Source organism: Scyliorhinus canicula, chromosome 26 (assembly GCF_902713615.1).
Source record: "Scyliorhinus canicula chromosome 26, sScyCan1.1, whole genome shotgun sequence".
In the NCBI taxonomy this organism is placed as follows: domain Eukaryota; kingdom Metazoa; phylum Chordata; class Chondrichthyes; order Carcharhiniformes; family Scyliorhinidae; genus Scyliorhinus; species Scyliorhinus canicula.
In genome coordinates, this window is record NC_052171.1 from 11,625,859 (window position 1) to 11,639,756 (window position 13,898).

The following is a 13,898-nucleotide window of genomic DNA, read 5'->3' on the forward strand; positions in this document are numbered from 1 at the left end:
CAATGGTCATCATTAGACTTTTAATTCCACATTTTATTTATTAAATTCAAATTTCACCATGTGCGGGATTTGAACTAGTTTACTAGTCCACTGCGTCACAGTCTCCCCTAAGTGGAGACATCATTCCCACGTCCACCTTGACTCAGACAGCACAGCAGGGTGAGGATAGATCCTGAGTTGAAAAGCCAAAAGCAAAAGATGTTCTTGGGGCAAGTCGATCTGGAGGGGTCCCATGTGGACAGAAGTTGCACATTTTGCACCCTCCCCCCCACGTCAGCCTGCCCTCAATTTTGTGGAGTTCATAGAATCCCGAAGGAGAATCAGACTATTCAAAGAACAAAGAACAAAGAAAAGCACAGCACAGGAACAGGCCCTTCGGCCCTCCAAGCCCGTGCCGACCATGCTGCTCGTCTAAACTAAAATCTTCTACACTTCCTGGGTCCGTATCCCTCTATTCCCATCCTATTCATGTATTTGCCAAGATGCCCCTTAAATGTCACTATCGTCCCTGCTTCCACCACCCCCTCCGGCAGCGAGTTCCAGGCACCCAATACACTCTGTGTAAAAAAACTTGCCTCGTACATCTCCTCTAAACCTTGCCCCTCGCACCTTAATCCTATGCCCCCTAGTAATTGACCGCTCTACCCTGGGGAAAAGCCTCTGACTATCCACTCTATCTATGCCCCTCAATTTTGTAGACCTCTATCAGGTTGCCCCTCAACCTCCGTCGTTCCAGTGAGAACAAACCGAGTTTATTCAACCTCTCCTCATAGCTAACACCCTCCATACCAGGCAACATCCTGGTAAATCTCTTCTGCACCCTCTCTAAAGCCTCCACATCCTTCTGGTAGTGTGGCGACCAGAATTGAACACTATACTCCAAGTGTGGCCTAACTAAAGTTCTATACAGCTGCAACATGACTTGCCAATTTCTATACTCAATGCCCCGGCCAATGAAGGCAAGCATGCCGTATGCCTTCTTGACTACCTTCTCCACCTGTGTTGCCCCTTTCAGTGACGTTTAGCCCATAGAGTCTGCACGACTCTCTGAGAAAGCACCCGATCTCGGCTCACTCCCTCATCCCAGCCCCGTAACCCCACGTAGGCTACACATCTTTGCACTAAGACTAGGAGGCAAACTTATCTTGGCCAATCCACCTAACCTGCACAGCTTTGGATACTAAGGGGCAATTTAGTGCGCCCAATCCACCTAACCTGCACAGCTTTGGACACTAAGGGGCAATTTAGTGCGCCCAATCCACCTAACCTGTACATCTTTGGACAGTGGGAGGAAACCGGAGCACTCGGAGGAGACAGGGAGAATGTGCAAACTCCGCACAGACAGTCATCCGAGGCTGGAATTGAACCCGCGACCCTGGCGCTGTGAGTCAGCAGTGCCGGCCCCTGAAGTTTAAAAAGGGGGCTGCGATTTTTGCCAGGTGCAAGATAGCAGACCAGAATCTACTGTTCATGAATGTAGCTAAACACGAATTTCCTTCGCTGACTGGCAATCTATTGAAAATATCAACGGAAGGGACGTTTATTGGACAGATTTCTCATTTGTACTTGCGGATGATGCTAAAAGAGAAGCGACGACACTGAAGGGACTCTGGTTCAGAGCGAGAATCCCGCTTCTCTTGCCATACCTCTGCTGTGAAGGGTATCAGGATTGCACTGTTGATATCGAGTGGAGAAGTTGAACAACACTCGTTCCCTTTCCTGAGTCTCTCCAGTCAGCACAAAAGCCTTCAGGAACTTCCTACGGTCATAAAAGTCAGAATTTCAGCATCAACATCTCGTTTTATTCCCCACAAAGTGCTGCATCAACAGTAAAAAGCTCGGAATCAGACCCTCCCTACCTGAGAGCCTGGTCCAATGCCATCTCGCTGAAGTCAAATAATTGCAGGTACTCCTCAGCCACCATCTGACTGAATTCGTTACTGAAATAGGAACAACGAAGAAATAAAAGTCAGATTTATCCAGCTTCTTTCGGGCAACATGGTCGCCTTGAGATATTAAAAATAATTTGGCCAAGTTATTGCCAGGGAAATTGCAGTTTGCAATATTGGCGCAACATGATGTACGCCCTTGCTAATTCCTCCGTCTGATATGTTAATGGAGGGCGGCACGGTAGCGCAGTGGTTAGCACTGCTGCCTCACGGCACCGAGGATCCGGGTTCGATCCCGGCTCCGGGTCGCTGTCCGTGTGGAGTTTGCACATTCTCCCCGTGTTTATGTGGGTCTCACCCCCCACACAACCCAAAGATGTGCAGGGTAGGTGGATTGGCCATGCTAAATTGCCCCTTAGTGTCCAGGGATGCGCAGATAGGGTGACGGGGAAAGGGCGGGGTGGATGGGGGAGTGGACCCGGGTAGAGTACTCTTTCGGAGGGTCGATTGAGGTTTGTTGGGTCGAATGGCCTCCTTCTGCACTGTAGGGATTCTATGGGATGCCATTACCATCCCAGAATCCCCCACTATCAGCATCCTGGGGGTTACCATTGATCAGAAACTGAACTGGACCCAGTCATATAAATACTGTGGCTACCAGAGCAGGTCAGAGGCTGGGAATCCTGCGGAGAGTAACTCGCCTCCTGACTCCCCCCAAAGCCTGTCCACCATCTACAAGGCACAAGTCAGGAGTGTGAGGGAATACTCTCCACTTGCCTGGATGAGTGCAGCTCCCAAGAACTCTCAAGAAGCTCCACACCATCCAGGACAAAGCAGCCCCGCTTGATCGGCACCCCATCCACAAACATTCACTCCCTCCACCACCGACGCACAGTGGCAGCCGTGTGTACCATCTACAAGATGCACTGCAGCAACTCACCAAGGCTCCTTAGGCAGCACCTTCCAAACCGACTACCGCCCAGCATAAGGGCAGAAAAAACATGGGAACGCAAGTTACTTTTTAAGCTGCACACACCATCCTAACTCGAACTGTATCATCACTTCCTTTGGATGAAGATAGTATAACCTCCTCCCTAACAGCACTGTGGGTGTACCTACACCCCATGGACTGCAGCGGCTCGAGAATGTCGCTCACCGCCACCCTCTTCAAGGTGACTAAGGCTCAGTAATAAATGTTCATCTTTTAACAAGGATATGGGAATTCATTCACATTGTACACCATTTAAGATTAGTTCCAAAATGCAATGGAAACCCTTGTCATTTTTTATCATAGAATTTACAGTACAGAAGGAGGCCATTCGGCCCATCGAGTCTGCACCGGCTCCTGGAAAGAGCACCCTACCCAAGCCTACACCCCCACACTATCCCCATAACCCAGTAACCCCACCCAACACTAAGGGCAATTTTGGACGCTAAGGGCAATTTATCATGGCCAATCCACCTAACCTGCACATCTTTGGACTGTGGGAGGAAACCGGAGCACCCGGAGGAAACCCACGCACACACGGGGAGGACATGGACACTCCACACAGACAGTCCCACCGAGGCCGGACTTTAACCCGGACCCCTGGTGCTGTGAGGCAGCAGTGCTAACCACTGATGGATCACTTATGATGGATGTGTATTTTGTAATATTTTAAGTGACATAGGCAGGAGCGTTATCGTCATTATACATTTGACTCCCTGTGACTTATTCATGCAACAGTGCCCTGACCACATTACTGAACACAAGAATGTACAGAATTTCATAGAATTTACAGTGCAGAAGGAGGCCATTCGGCCCATCGAGTCTGCACCGGCTCCTGGAAAGAGCACCCTACCCAAGGTCAACACCTCCACCCTATCCCCATAACCCAGTAACCCCACCCAGCACTAAGGGCAATTTTGGACACTAAGGGCAATTTAGCATGGCCAATCCACCTAACCTGCACATCTTTGGACTGTGGGAGGAAACCGGAGCACCCGGAAGAAACCCACGCAGACACGGGGAGGATGTGCAGACTCCGCACAGACAGTGACCCAAGCCGGAATCGAACCGGGCACCCTGGAGCTGTGAAGCCATTGTGCTATCCACAATGCTACCGTGCTGCCCAAAACCAGAAGCTGCTGAGAAAGGCAGCACGTTGGCTGTAAGGTTAATTACCCGTGATGAGGAGGCTCAGTCAGTTCTATACCTGCACCAGAATATTTGACGAATGAGCCTGAATATCTGGCAGTCTGTCCATTTATCAGTCCTTCCATTGGCTGAATGACGCCGCATTCCTGACCAGACAGGATAACAATATATTCTGCGGAATTCCCCGTCGATGCGATCCTCCGCTCCGTAGCCAGCACACCCATTCCCGCAGGATTCCCGATAGCGTGTGGTGGCCACAATTGGAAACCCCATTGTCAGGCCCCAGGAACGGAGGATCACGCTGCCGGCTGGGGCAAATAGGGCTGATGGGACAGAAAATATTTAAATAGCACCTTTAACAGAATAAAACATTCCAAGATGCTTCACAGAATCAATTAGGGAACAAACCAGATGACAGCTGAGGGGCGCGATTCTCCGGCCTGGTTATGGTGATCGGGCCGGAAAGTGGAGCTGAGTCCACAAAAGATCAGCCATGATCTCACTGAATGGTGGAGCAGGATCGAGGGGCCAGATGGCCGACTCCTGTTCCTAGTTCTTATGTTCTTATAACCCCTGATCCCCTTATTAATCAAGAACCTATCTATCTCTGTCTTAAAGACACTCAGTGATTTGGCCCCCACAGCCTCCTGCGGCAAAGAGTTCCACAGATTCACCACCCTCTGGCTGAAGAAATTCCTCCTCTTCTCTGTTTTAAAGGATCGTCCCTTCAGTCTGAGATGGTGTCCTCTGATTCTAGTTTTTACTACAAGTGGAAACATCCTCTCCTCGTCCACTCTATCCAGGCCTCGCAGTATCCTGTAAGTTTCAATAAGATCCCCCCTCATCCTTCTAAACTCCATCGAGTACAGACCCGGAGTCCTCAACTGTTCCTCATATGACAAGCTCTTCATTCCAGGGATCATTCTTGTGAACCTCCTCTGGACCCTTTCCAAGGCCAGCACATCCTTCCATAGATCCTTCCTTCCTTGGGCAGCACAGTGGTTAGCACTGGGGCTTCACAGCTCCAGGGTCCCAGGTTCGATTCCCGGCTCGGGTCACTGTCTGTCTGCACGTTCTCCCCGTGTCTGCGTGGGTTTCCTCCGGGTGCTCCGGTTTCCTCCCACAGTCCAAAGATGTGCAGGTTAGGTGGATTGGCCATGATAAATTGCCCTGAGTGTTCAAAAAGGTTAGGAGGGGTTACTGGGTTATGGGGATGGGGTCGAAGTGAAGGCTTAAGTGGGTCGGTGCAGACTCAATGGGCTAAATGGCCTCCTTCTGTACTGTATATTCTATGTTCTTAGATACGGGGCCCAAAAGTCATGATCTTATTAAATGATGGAAGTGGCTCAACTACGTCCTGTGGTAATGAATTCCACTGGCTCACCACTCTTTGTGTGAAGAAATGTCTCCTTATCTCTGTCCGAAATGGTTTACCCTGAATCCTCAGGCTGTGACCCCTGGTTCTGGACACACCCATCATTGGTAACATCTTCCCTGCATCTACCCTGTCTAGTCCTGTTAGAATTTTATAAGTTTCTATGAGATCCCTCCCTCATTCTACTGAACTCCAGCGAGAACAATCCTAACCTCGGCAATCTGTCCTCATATGACAGTCCCACCATCCCTGGAATCAGTCTGGTAAACCTTCGCTGCCTTCCCTCGAGAGCAAGAACATCCTTCCTCAGAGAAGGAGACCGAAACTGCACCCAGTACTCCAGGTGTGGCCTCACCAAGGCCCTGTACAATTGCAGCAACACATCCCTGCTTCTGTACTCGAAACCTCTCACAATGAAGGCCAACATCCCATTAGCCTTCTTTACCGCCTGCTGCGCCTGCATGCTGACCTTCAGCGACTGGTGCACAAGGACACCCAGGTCCCGCTGCACACTCCCCTCTCCCAATTTACAACCATTCAGGTAGTAATCTGCCTTCCTGTTTCTGCTTCCAAAGCGAATAACCTCACACTTATCCAAATTATACTGCATCCGCCATTGGTTTGCCCAACCTGTCCAGATCTTGCTGTAGGATCCCTGCATCCTCGTCACAATTTACCCTCCCACCTAATTCGGTATCATCTGCAAACTTTGAGATGTTACATTTTGACTCGTGTCGGTACAGACTCGATGGGCCGAAGGGGTTCTTCTGCACTGGATTTTTCTGAGATTCTGTCATTTCTGGGTGATTCACCCAGACTAATCCCAGAGGAGAGAGATGGAGTTGGTCGCTAGGGAACGGAGTCTGGATTGGGGGACAACAACTTCAATGTTCTCAAAGTTCAAGGGACATAAATCAAATGAGGAACGAACAGGCCTTCATCAGAATTGATGCCACATCTGATCCTGCGTCAGTCAGACATCACCCCCACGGTGAGAGCCAACAGACTGTTCGACTACACAGTGCGTCACAGCTAGCTAACCCCCACCCCCAAAAGTATGGCCCGTTCGACAAAAATAGAAATGCTCATGATACTGAGGACAATTGTTGCATCTCTAGTGGTCACCTGGGTGAGACCAGACACTTCATTACCAACGGGGGCTGGAAACATTCAGCTATTGACTGAGAGTTGAGCAGAGAAATGGTAGATGGAGTTCAATCCAGGCAAAGGCCAGGTGATGCATTTTGGAAGATCTAGTTCAAGAGCAGACTATATGGTCAATGGAAGAGTCCTGGGGAAAATTGATGTACAGAGAGATCTGGGAGTTCAGGTCTATTGTACCCTGAAGGTGGCAACGCAGGTCGATAGAGTGGTCAAGAAGGCATACAGCATGCTTGCCTTCATCGGACAGAGTATTGAGTACAAGAGTCGGCAGGTCATGTTATAGTTGTATAGGACTTTGGTTAGGCCACATTTGGAATACTGAGTGCAGTTCTGGTCGCCACATTACCAAAAGGATGTGGATGCTTTAGAGAGGGTGCAGAGGAGGTTCACCAGGATGTTGCCTGGTATGGAGGGCGCTAGCTATGAAGAAAGGTTGAGTAGATTAGCTTTAGTTGGAAAGACGGAGGTTGAGGGGGGACCTGCTTGAGGTATACAAAATTATGAGAGGTATGGACAGGGTAGATAGCAACAAGCTTTTTCCAAGAGTGGGGGTGTCAATTACAAGGGGTCACGATTTCAAGGTGAGAGGGGGAAAGTTTTTTTTTTTTAAATTTAGATTACCCAATTATTTTTTCCAATTAAGGGGCAATTTAGCGTGGCCAATCCACCTACTCTGCACATTTTTGGGTTGTGGGGGCGAAACCCACGCAGACACGGGGAGAATGTGCGAACTCCACACGGACAGTGACCCAGAGCCGGGATCGAACCTGGGACCTCTGCGCCGTGAGGCGGTTGTGCTAACCACTAGGCCACTAGAGGGGGAAAGTTTAAGGGAGATGTGCGTGGAAAGTTTTTTACGCAGAGGGTGGTGGGTGCCTGGAACGCTTTGCCAGCGGAGGTGGTAGAGGCGGGCACGAAAGCATCATTTAAGAGGCATCTGGACAGATATATGAACGGGAGGGGGAACAGAGGGAAGTAGACCTTGGAAAATAGGGGACAGGTTTAGATAAAGGATCTGGATCGGCGCAGGCTGGGAGGGCCGAAGGGCCTGTTCCTGTGCTGTAATTTTTCTTTGTTCTTTGTTTCAATCACATTTCACAGTTCACCAACCCTGGCCACAGACCTTCGAATGAGAGGAGAATGCTTCAAGGTTTGGGACATGAGTTTGATCGCTCAGACGAACAGCGTAGAATGGGTAATCAATCCCCTGACCATGATCTCATCATTTAACTGTTCCTCTAAACTGACCATGCATTGTTTTTTTAATAAGACTCAATTACATGGGGATTAATGCTACGTGTTTGAGTATTTCTTTCTGTCTGTTTCTTAGTTTACTGATCTTGTGTGTCCTCTTTTCCTCTAACTTTATCGGTAACAAAATACAGAGAGGAACATTACTGTTCAATAGGCATACTTCTTCTCCAGGTAGGGCGCAACATCTGTCCTCTTAAACCCATCCAGATCGAAAAGTTTGGAAGCCAAACTCTTGGCGATGTCTCGCTCAGGTTTGTTGCCGTTGGCCAGGAGGACCTTAAGGTCGGCCATCTCCTCAGCGTTGCCTGTTTCTTCACAAGTTCCAGGTTGGGCTCCCATCTGAAGACCGACACTATATAAGGCAAACGGAACAGCAATTTTGTTAAGAAAAAGTTAAGGACAGTTCTTCATAGAACTCAGTGGGATCTCTTCCCAGTGTCAGCACATAATTCTAGCGGGGGGGGGGGGGGGGGGGGGGGGATGAGGAATTCCGGAGGCTTGGGAATGCTTCAGCCCCAGTTGACCACCATTTCTCCAGCCTCTGACTCTTTTCTCCCCAGTAACACATCAATTCGGAGCCACGAGGTCATGCTGCAGCTGAACATAACTCTGGTGCGGCCGCACCTGGAGTACTGCGTGCAGTTCTGGTCACCACATTATGGGAAGGATGCGGAAGCTTTGGAAAGGGTTCAGAGGAGATTTACTAGGATGTTGCCTGGGATGGAGGGAAGGTCTTACGAGGAAAGGCTCAGGGACTTGAGGTTGTTTTCGTTAGAGAGGAGAAGGCTGAGAGGTGACTTAACGGAGACATATAAGATAGTCAGAGGGTTAGATAGGGTGGACAGTGAGAGTCTCTTTCCTCGGATGGTGATGACCAACACGAGGGGACATAGCTTTAAATTGAGGGGTGGTAGATATAGGACAAATATCAGAGGCAGTTTCTTTACTCAGAGAGTAGTAGGGGTGTGGAACGCCCTGCCTGCAACAGTAGTAGACTCGCCAACTTTAAGGGCATTTAAGTGGTCACTGGATAGACATATGGATGAAAATGGAATAGTGTAGGTCAGATAGGCTTCAGATGGTTTCACAGATCGGCGTAACATCGAGGGCCGAAGGGCCCGTACTCCGCTGTAATGTTCTATGTAGTGGATTGGCCACGCTAAATTGCCCCTTAATTGGAAAAAACAGAATTGGGTACTCTAAATTTATTTTAAGGCTGAATTATAAAGATAATAAATGATGGGCTTTCTGCCCATAAGTTAAATGAACTCAGTCATTATCGTTAATCAAAGGTTTAAGAAGGAAGGAGACACCCTCGAGGCATGGGACCGGATTAGTTAAGGTCACTGTGGGAATAGAATGGCAATATCAATGCCTGACATTTTAGCTCGTCGCCAAGTCGAGTTTCACTTTCAGTGGAGTTGCCACCCCCAGTGATGAAAGAAAGTTGTGCCGGTGGGCGGGAGGGATCTGAAACCAGTGACGGGCGGCACGGTGGCATAGTGGTTAGCACTGCTGACTCACAGCGCCAGGGTCCCAGGTTCAATTCCAGCCTCGGGTGACTGTGCGGAGTCTGCACGTTCTCCCCGTGTCTGCGTGGGTTGCCTCCGGGTGCTCCGGTTTCCTCCCACAGTCCAAAGGTGTGCAGGTTAGGTGGATTGGCCGTGCTACATTTCCCCTTAGGGTTATAGGAATAGCGAGGGTGATTGGGCCTAGGTAGGGTGGTCTTTCGAAGGGTCAGTGCAGACCTGAAGGGCCGAATGGCCTTATTCTGCACTGCAGGGATTGTATGATCTGAAAATGGGATGCAACAATATACAAATAAGAACACATGTAAAGCAGCCAGTGTACGTAGATCCAAGATATAATTAGAACATAGAACACTACAGCGCAGTACGGGCCCTTCGGCCCTCGATGTTGCGCCGACCTGTGAAACCATCTGAAGCCTATCTGACCTACACTATTCCATTTTCATCCATATGTCTATCCAGTGACCACTTAAATGCCCTTAAAGTTGGCGAGTCTACTACTGTTGCAGGCAGGGCGTTCCACACCCCTACTACTCTCTGAGTAAAGAAACTGCCTCTGACATCTGTCCTATATCTACCACCCCTCAATGTAAAGCTATGTCCCCTCGTGTTGGTCATCACCATCCGAGGAAAAAGACTCTCACTGTCCACCCTATCTAACCCTCTGACTATCTTATATGTCTCTATTAAGTCACCTCTCAGCCTTCTCCTCTCTAACGAAAATAACCTCAAGTCCCTGAGCCTTTCCTCGTAAGACCTTCCCTCCATACCAGGCAACATCCTAGTAAATCTCCTCTGAACCCTTTCCGAAGTTTCCACATCCTTCCTATAATGTGGTGACCAGAACTGCACGCAGAACTCCAGGTGCAGCCGCACCAGAGTTATGTACAGCTGCAGCATGACCTCGTGGCTCCGAAACTCAATCCCCCTACTGATAAAGGCTAGCACACCATATGCCTTCTTAACAACCCTATTAACCCTGCACATCTTTGGGTTGTGGGGCAAAACCCACGCAAACATGGGGAGAATGACAGTGACCCAGAGCCGGGATCGAACCTGGGACCTCTGCGCCTTGAGGCAGCAGCGCTAACCCACTGCGCCACCGTGCTGCCCACCCTTAAACATTTTAAGGGCAGCGCCCCTGTTGTATACGAGCAGAGTAACCGCCCCAGAGGGGTAAACAAAGATTTTCTGAACACGCAATTACTCCACTCCACTCCCCGAGCAGTTTTCCCGCCCCCGCCTTTGGTCCAGACGGGGTTTTTATACTGGATAAGCTCTCCATGTTCAGGGGAAATCCTGCTCCATTAAAAGGGACGTTCATCTTTTGCTGAAGTTCCGGGGAACCAGATTGCCCATACCCCGTGACCACCCCAGGGGTTGTAACAGTACCCTTCCACGGACAAATCACCCAGAGCACAGACTTAACACAAGATACAGTCATTCCCTGTGTTGCACTGTCACATGCAAATACTGCTACTTAGGTTCTCGGACTATTAGCTGAGCTGATATTTATGGAGGATATATGTTTTGTTTGTGCCCTGCTGTTCCACATCAGCAGCTTTTTACTGGTGGAGTTTGCACTCGAACATTGTTTCAAGAGGAAGTGGTTCTGTTTCAGCAGAGGTTGTTCATACATGGTAACGCACCCTGTCTATCCCTGCGCTGAATGAGCAAGCTGCAGTTGTGAAGGGTAGACTGTCTAAGTGCCTTGGTTTCATTTTTAGTGGCCTGTCGATCACAGAAGCCTTCAAGTCAAACATTCGATTCATTTTGGAAGGTCTAACGCAGGTAGGGAATATACAGTGAATCGTAGAGCCCTCAAGAGTTTTGGCAGTCAGAGAGATCTAGGTGTACAGGTCCACAGGTCACTGAAAGGGGCAACACAGGTGGAGAAGGTGGTCAAGAAGGCATACGGCATGCTTGTCTTCATTGGCCGGGGCATTGAGTATAAGAATTGGCAAGTCAGGTTGCAGCTGTATAGAACCTTAGTTAGGCCACACTTGGAGTATAGTGTTCAATTCTGGTCGCCACACTACCAGAAGGATGTGGAGGCTTTAGAGAGGGTGCAGAAGAGATTTACCAGGATGTTTCCTGGTATGGAGGGCATTAGCTATGAGGAGAGGTTGAATAAACACGGTTTGTTCTCACTGGAACGACGGAGGTTGAGGGGCGACCTGATAGAGGTCTACAAAATTATGAGGGGCATAGACAGAGTGGATAGTCAGAGGCTTTTCCCAGGGTAGAGGGGTCAATTACTAGGGGGCATAGATTTAAGGTGCGAGGGGCAAGGTTGAGAGGAGATGTACGAGGCAAGTTTTTTACACAGAGGGTAGTGGGTGCCTGGAACTCGCTGCCGGAGGAGGTGGTGGAAGCAGGGACGATAGTGACGTTTAAGGGGCATCTTGACAAATACAGGAATAGGATGGGAATAGAGGGAATAGAGGGATAAGGTTCTTATCCAGGGAACCTTATTGCTGGCCTGTGCTCACAGATTCAGCATCCAAGCCATTGACAGCAAGACAAATGGAACGGAGGTAAAAAGGAAAAGGCTTCGGAAATCAGAAGCACAAAGGGACTTGGGAGTCCTTGTTCACGATTCTCTTAAAGTTAACGTGCAAGTTCAGTCGGCAGTTAGGAAGGCAAATGCAATGTTAGCATTCATGTCAAGAGGGCTAGAATACAAGAGCAGGGATGTACTTCTGAGGCTGTATAAGGCTCTGGTCAGACCCCATTTGGAGTATTGTGAGCAGTTTTGGGCCCCGTATCTAAGGAAGGATGTGCTGGCCTTGGAAAGGGTCCAGAGGAGGTTCACAAGAATGATCCCTGGAATGAAGCGCTTGTCGTATGAGGAGCGGTTGTGGAGTCTGGGTCTGTACTCGTTGGAGTTTAGATGGATAAGAGGGGGTCTTATTGAAACTTACAGTATACTGCGAGGGCTGGGTAGAGTGGACATGGAGAGGATGTTTCCACTTGTTGGAAAAACTAGAACCAGAGGACACCATCTCAGACTAAAGGGACGATCCTTTAAAACAGAGAAGAGCAGGAATTTCTTCAGCCAGAGGGTGGTGAATCTGTGGAACTCTTTGCCGCAGAAGGCTGTGGAGGCCAAATCACTGAGTGTCTTTAAGACAGAGATGGATAGGTTCTTGATTAATAAGGGGATCAGAGGTTACAGAGAGAAGGCAGGAGAATGGGGATAAGAAAAATATCACTCCAGATTCAGTGCAGTGGTATTTTCTTAGTAATACAGAAACCCAGAGTCATGCTCCAGATGGTGAAATTTGAATTTTTATTTTCAAACTCAGGAATTAAAAATCTAATTATGGTCATGAAACCATTGTCGATCGTTGCAAAAAACCCATCTGGTTCATTAATGCCCTTCAGGGAAGGAAATCTGCCGTCCTTACCCGGTCTGGTCCGACATGTGACTCCAGACCCACACAGCCGTATGATTGGCTCTTAACTTGCTCTCTGAAATGGCCTCGCAAGCCACTCAGTTCAAGGGCAATTAGGAGTGGGTAATAAATGCTGGCCCAGCCCAGCGACGCCCACGTCCATGAATGAATAAGAAAAAAAATATACTGCTTGTGGATATACAGCAACGGAACAAGCCACTAGGCCCAACCCGGTCTCCCATCTTTCCTCTCCCCCCTAAATCTACCGTCGAAAACCGCTTTTCCCTTCTCCCTCAACTCGCTGTCGAGCAGGAGTTCAAGAAGGTCACCTCCTCTTGGGCAATGAGGAAACAAAATGGTGGCCGTTGCCGTGACGTTCAAATCCCTGAAAAGGATTTCCTTTTAAAATGAAACGTGTAATTTTCCTAAAGGTTTGACCTGTACGTAAGTCTCGGAAAGCACTTTAGGGAGATCGAACGGAACGGATAGAAGTACCCAGGGTCTCCATCAGATCCATAAACAGGAGGGATGGGTTAATGTGCAGACTCGTGTCAGATTGCTCTTCGGTTCTCATACGGTGTGTTAGCTTTTATTGGTAGAGGAATTAAGTTTCGGAGCCATGAGGTCATGTTTTAGTTGTACAAAGCTCTGGTGCGGCCGCATTTGGAGTATTGCGTGCAGTTCTGGTTGCCGCATTATAGGAAGGATGTGGAAGCATTGGAAAGGGTACAGAGGAGATTTACCAGGATGTTGCCTGGTATGGAGGGAAGATCTTATGAGGAAAGGCTGAAGGACTTGAGGCTGTTTTCGTTAGAGAGAAGAAGGTTAAGAGGGGACATAATTGAGGCATACAAGATGATCAGAGGATTAGATAGGGTGGACAGTGAGAGCCTTTTTCCTCGGATGGTGACGTCCAGCACGAGGGGACGTAGCTTTAGGGGAGATAAATATAGGACAGATGTCAGAGGTAGGTTCTTTACTCAGAGAGTAGTAAGGGCGTGGAATGCCCTGCCTGCAACAGTAGTGGACTCGCCAACACTAAACGCATTCAAATGGTCATTGGATAGACATATGGACGATAAGGGAATAGTGTAGATGGGCTTTAGAGGGGTTTCACAGGTCGGCACAACATCGAGGGCCGAAGGGCCTGTA

General features: G+C 48.9%; 1 protein-coding gene across 2 annotated transcripts in view; it reads right to left on the reverse strand.

Annotated features, from left to right (window-relative positions):
• Window positions 1-13,898, reverse strand: part of LOC119957388 (PH and SEC7 domain-containing protein 3-like) — a 65,497-nt gene that overhangs the window by 19,717 nt on the left and 31,882 nt on the right. For both annotated transcript variants that reach the window (XM_038785344.1, XM_038785347.1), the window contains 3 exons: window positions 7,980-8,171; window positions 1,860-1,940; window positions 1,647-1,759 (listed from right to left, as the gene is read on the reverse strand). In XM_038785344.1, the coding sequence (XP_038641272.1) occupies window positions 1,647-1,759; window positions 1,860-1,940; window positions 7,980-8,171 (386 nt within the window). The remainder of the gene's footprint in view (window positions 1-1,646; window positions 1,760-1,859; window positions 1,941-7,979; window positions 8,172-13,898) is intronic.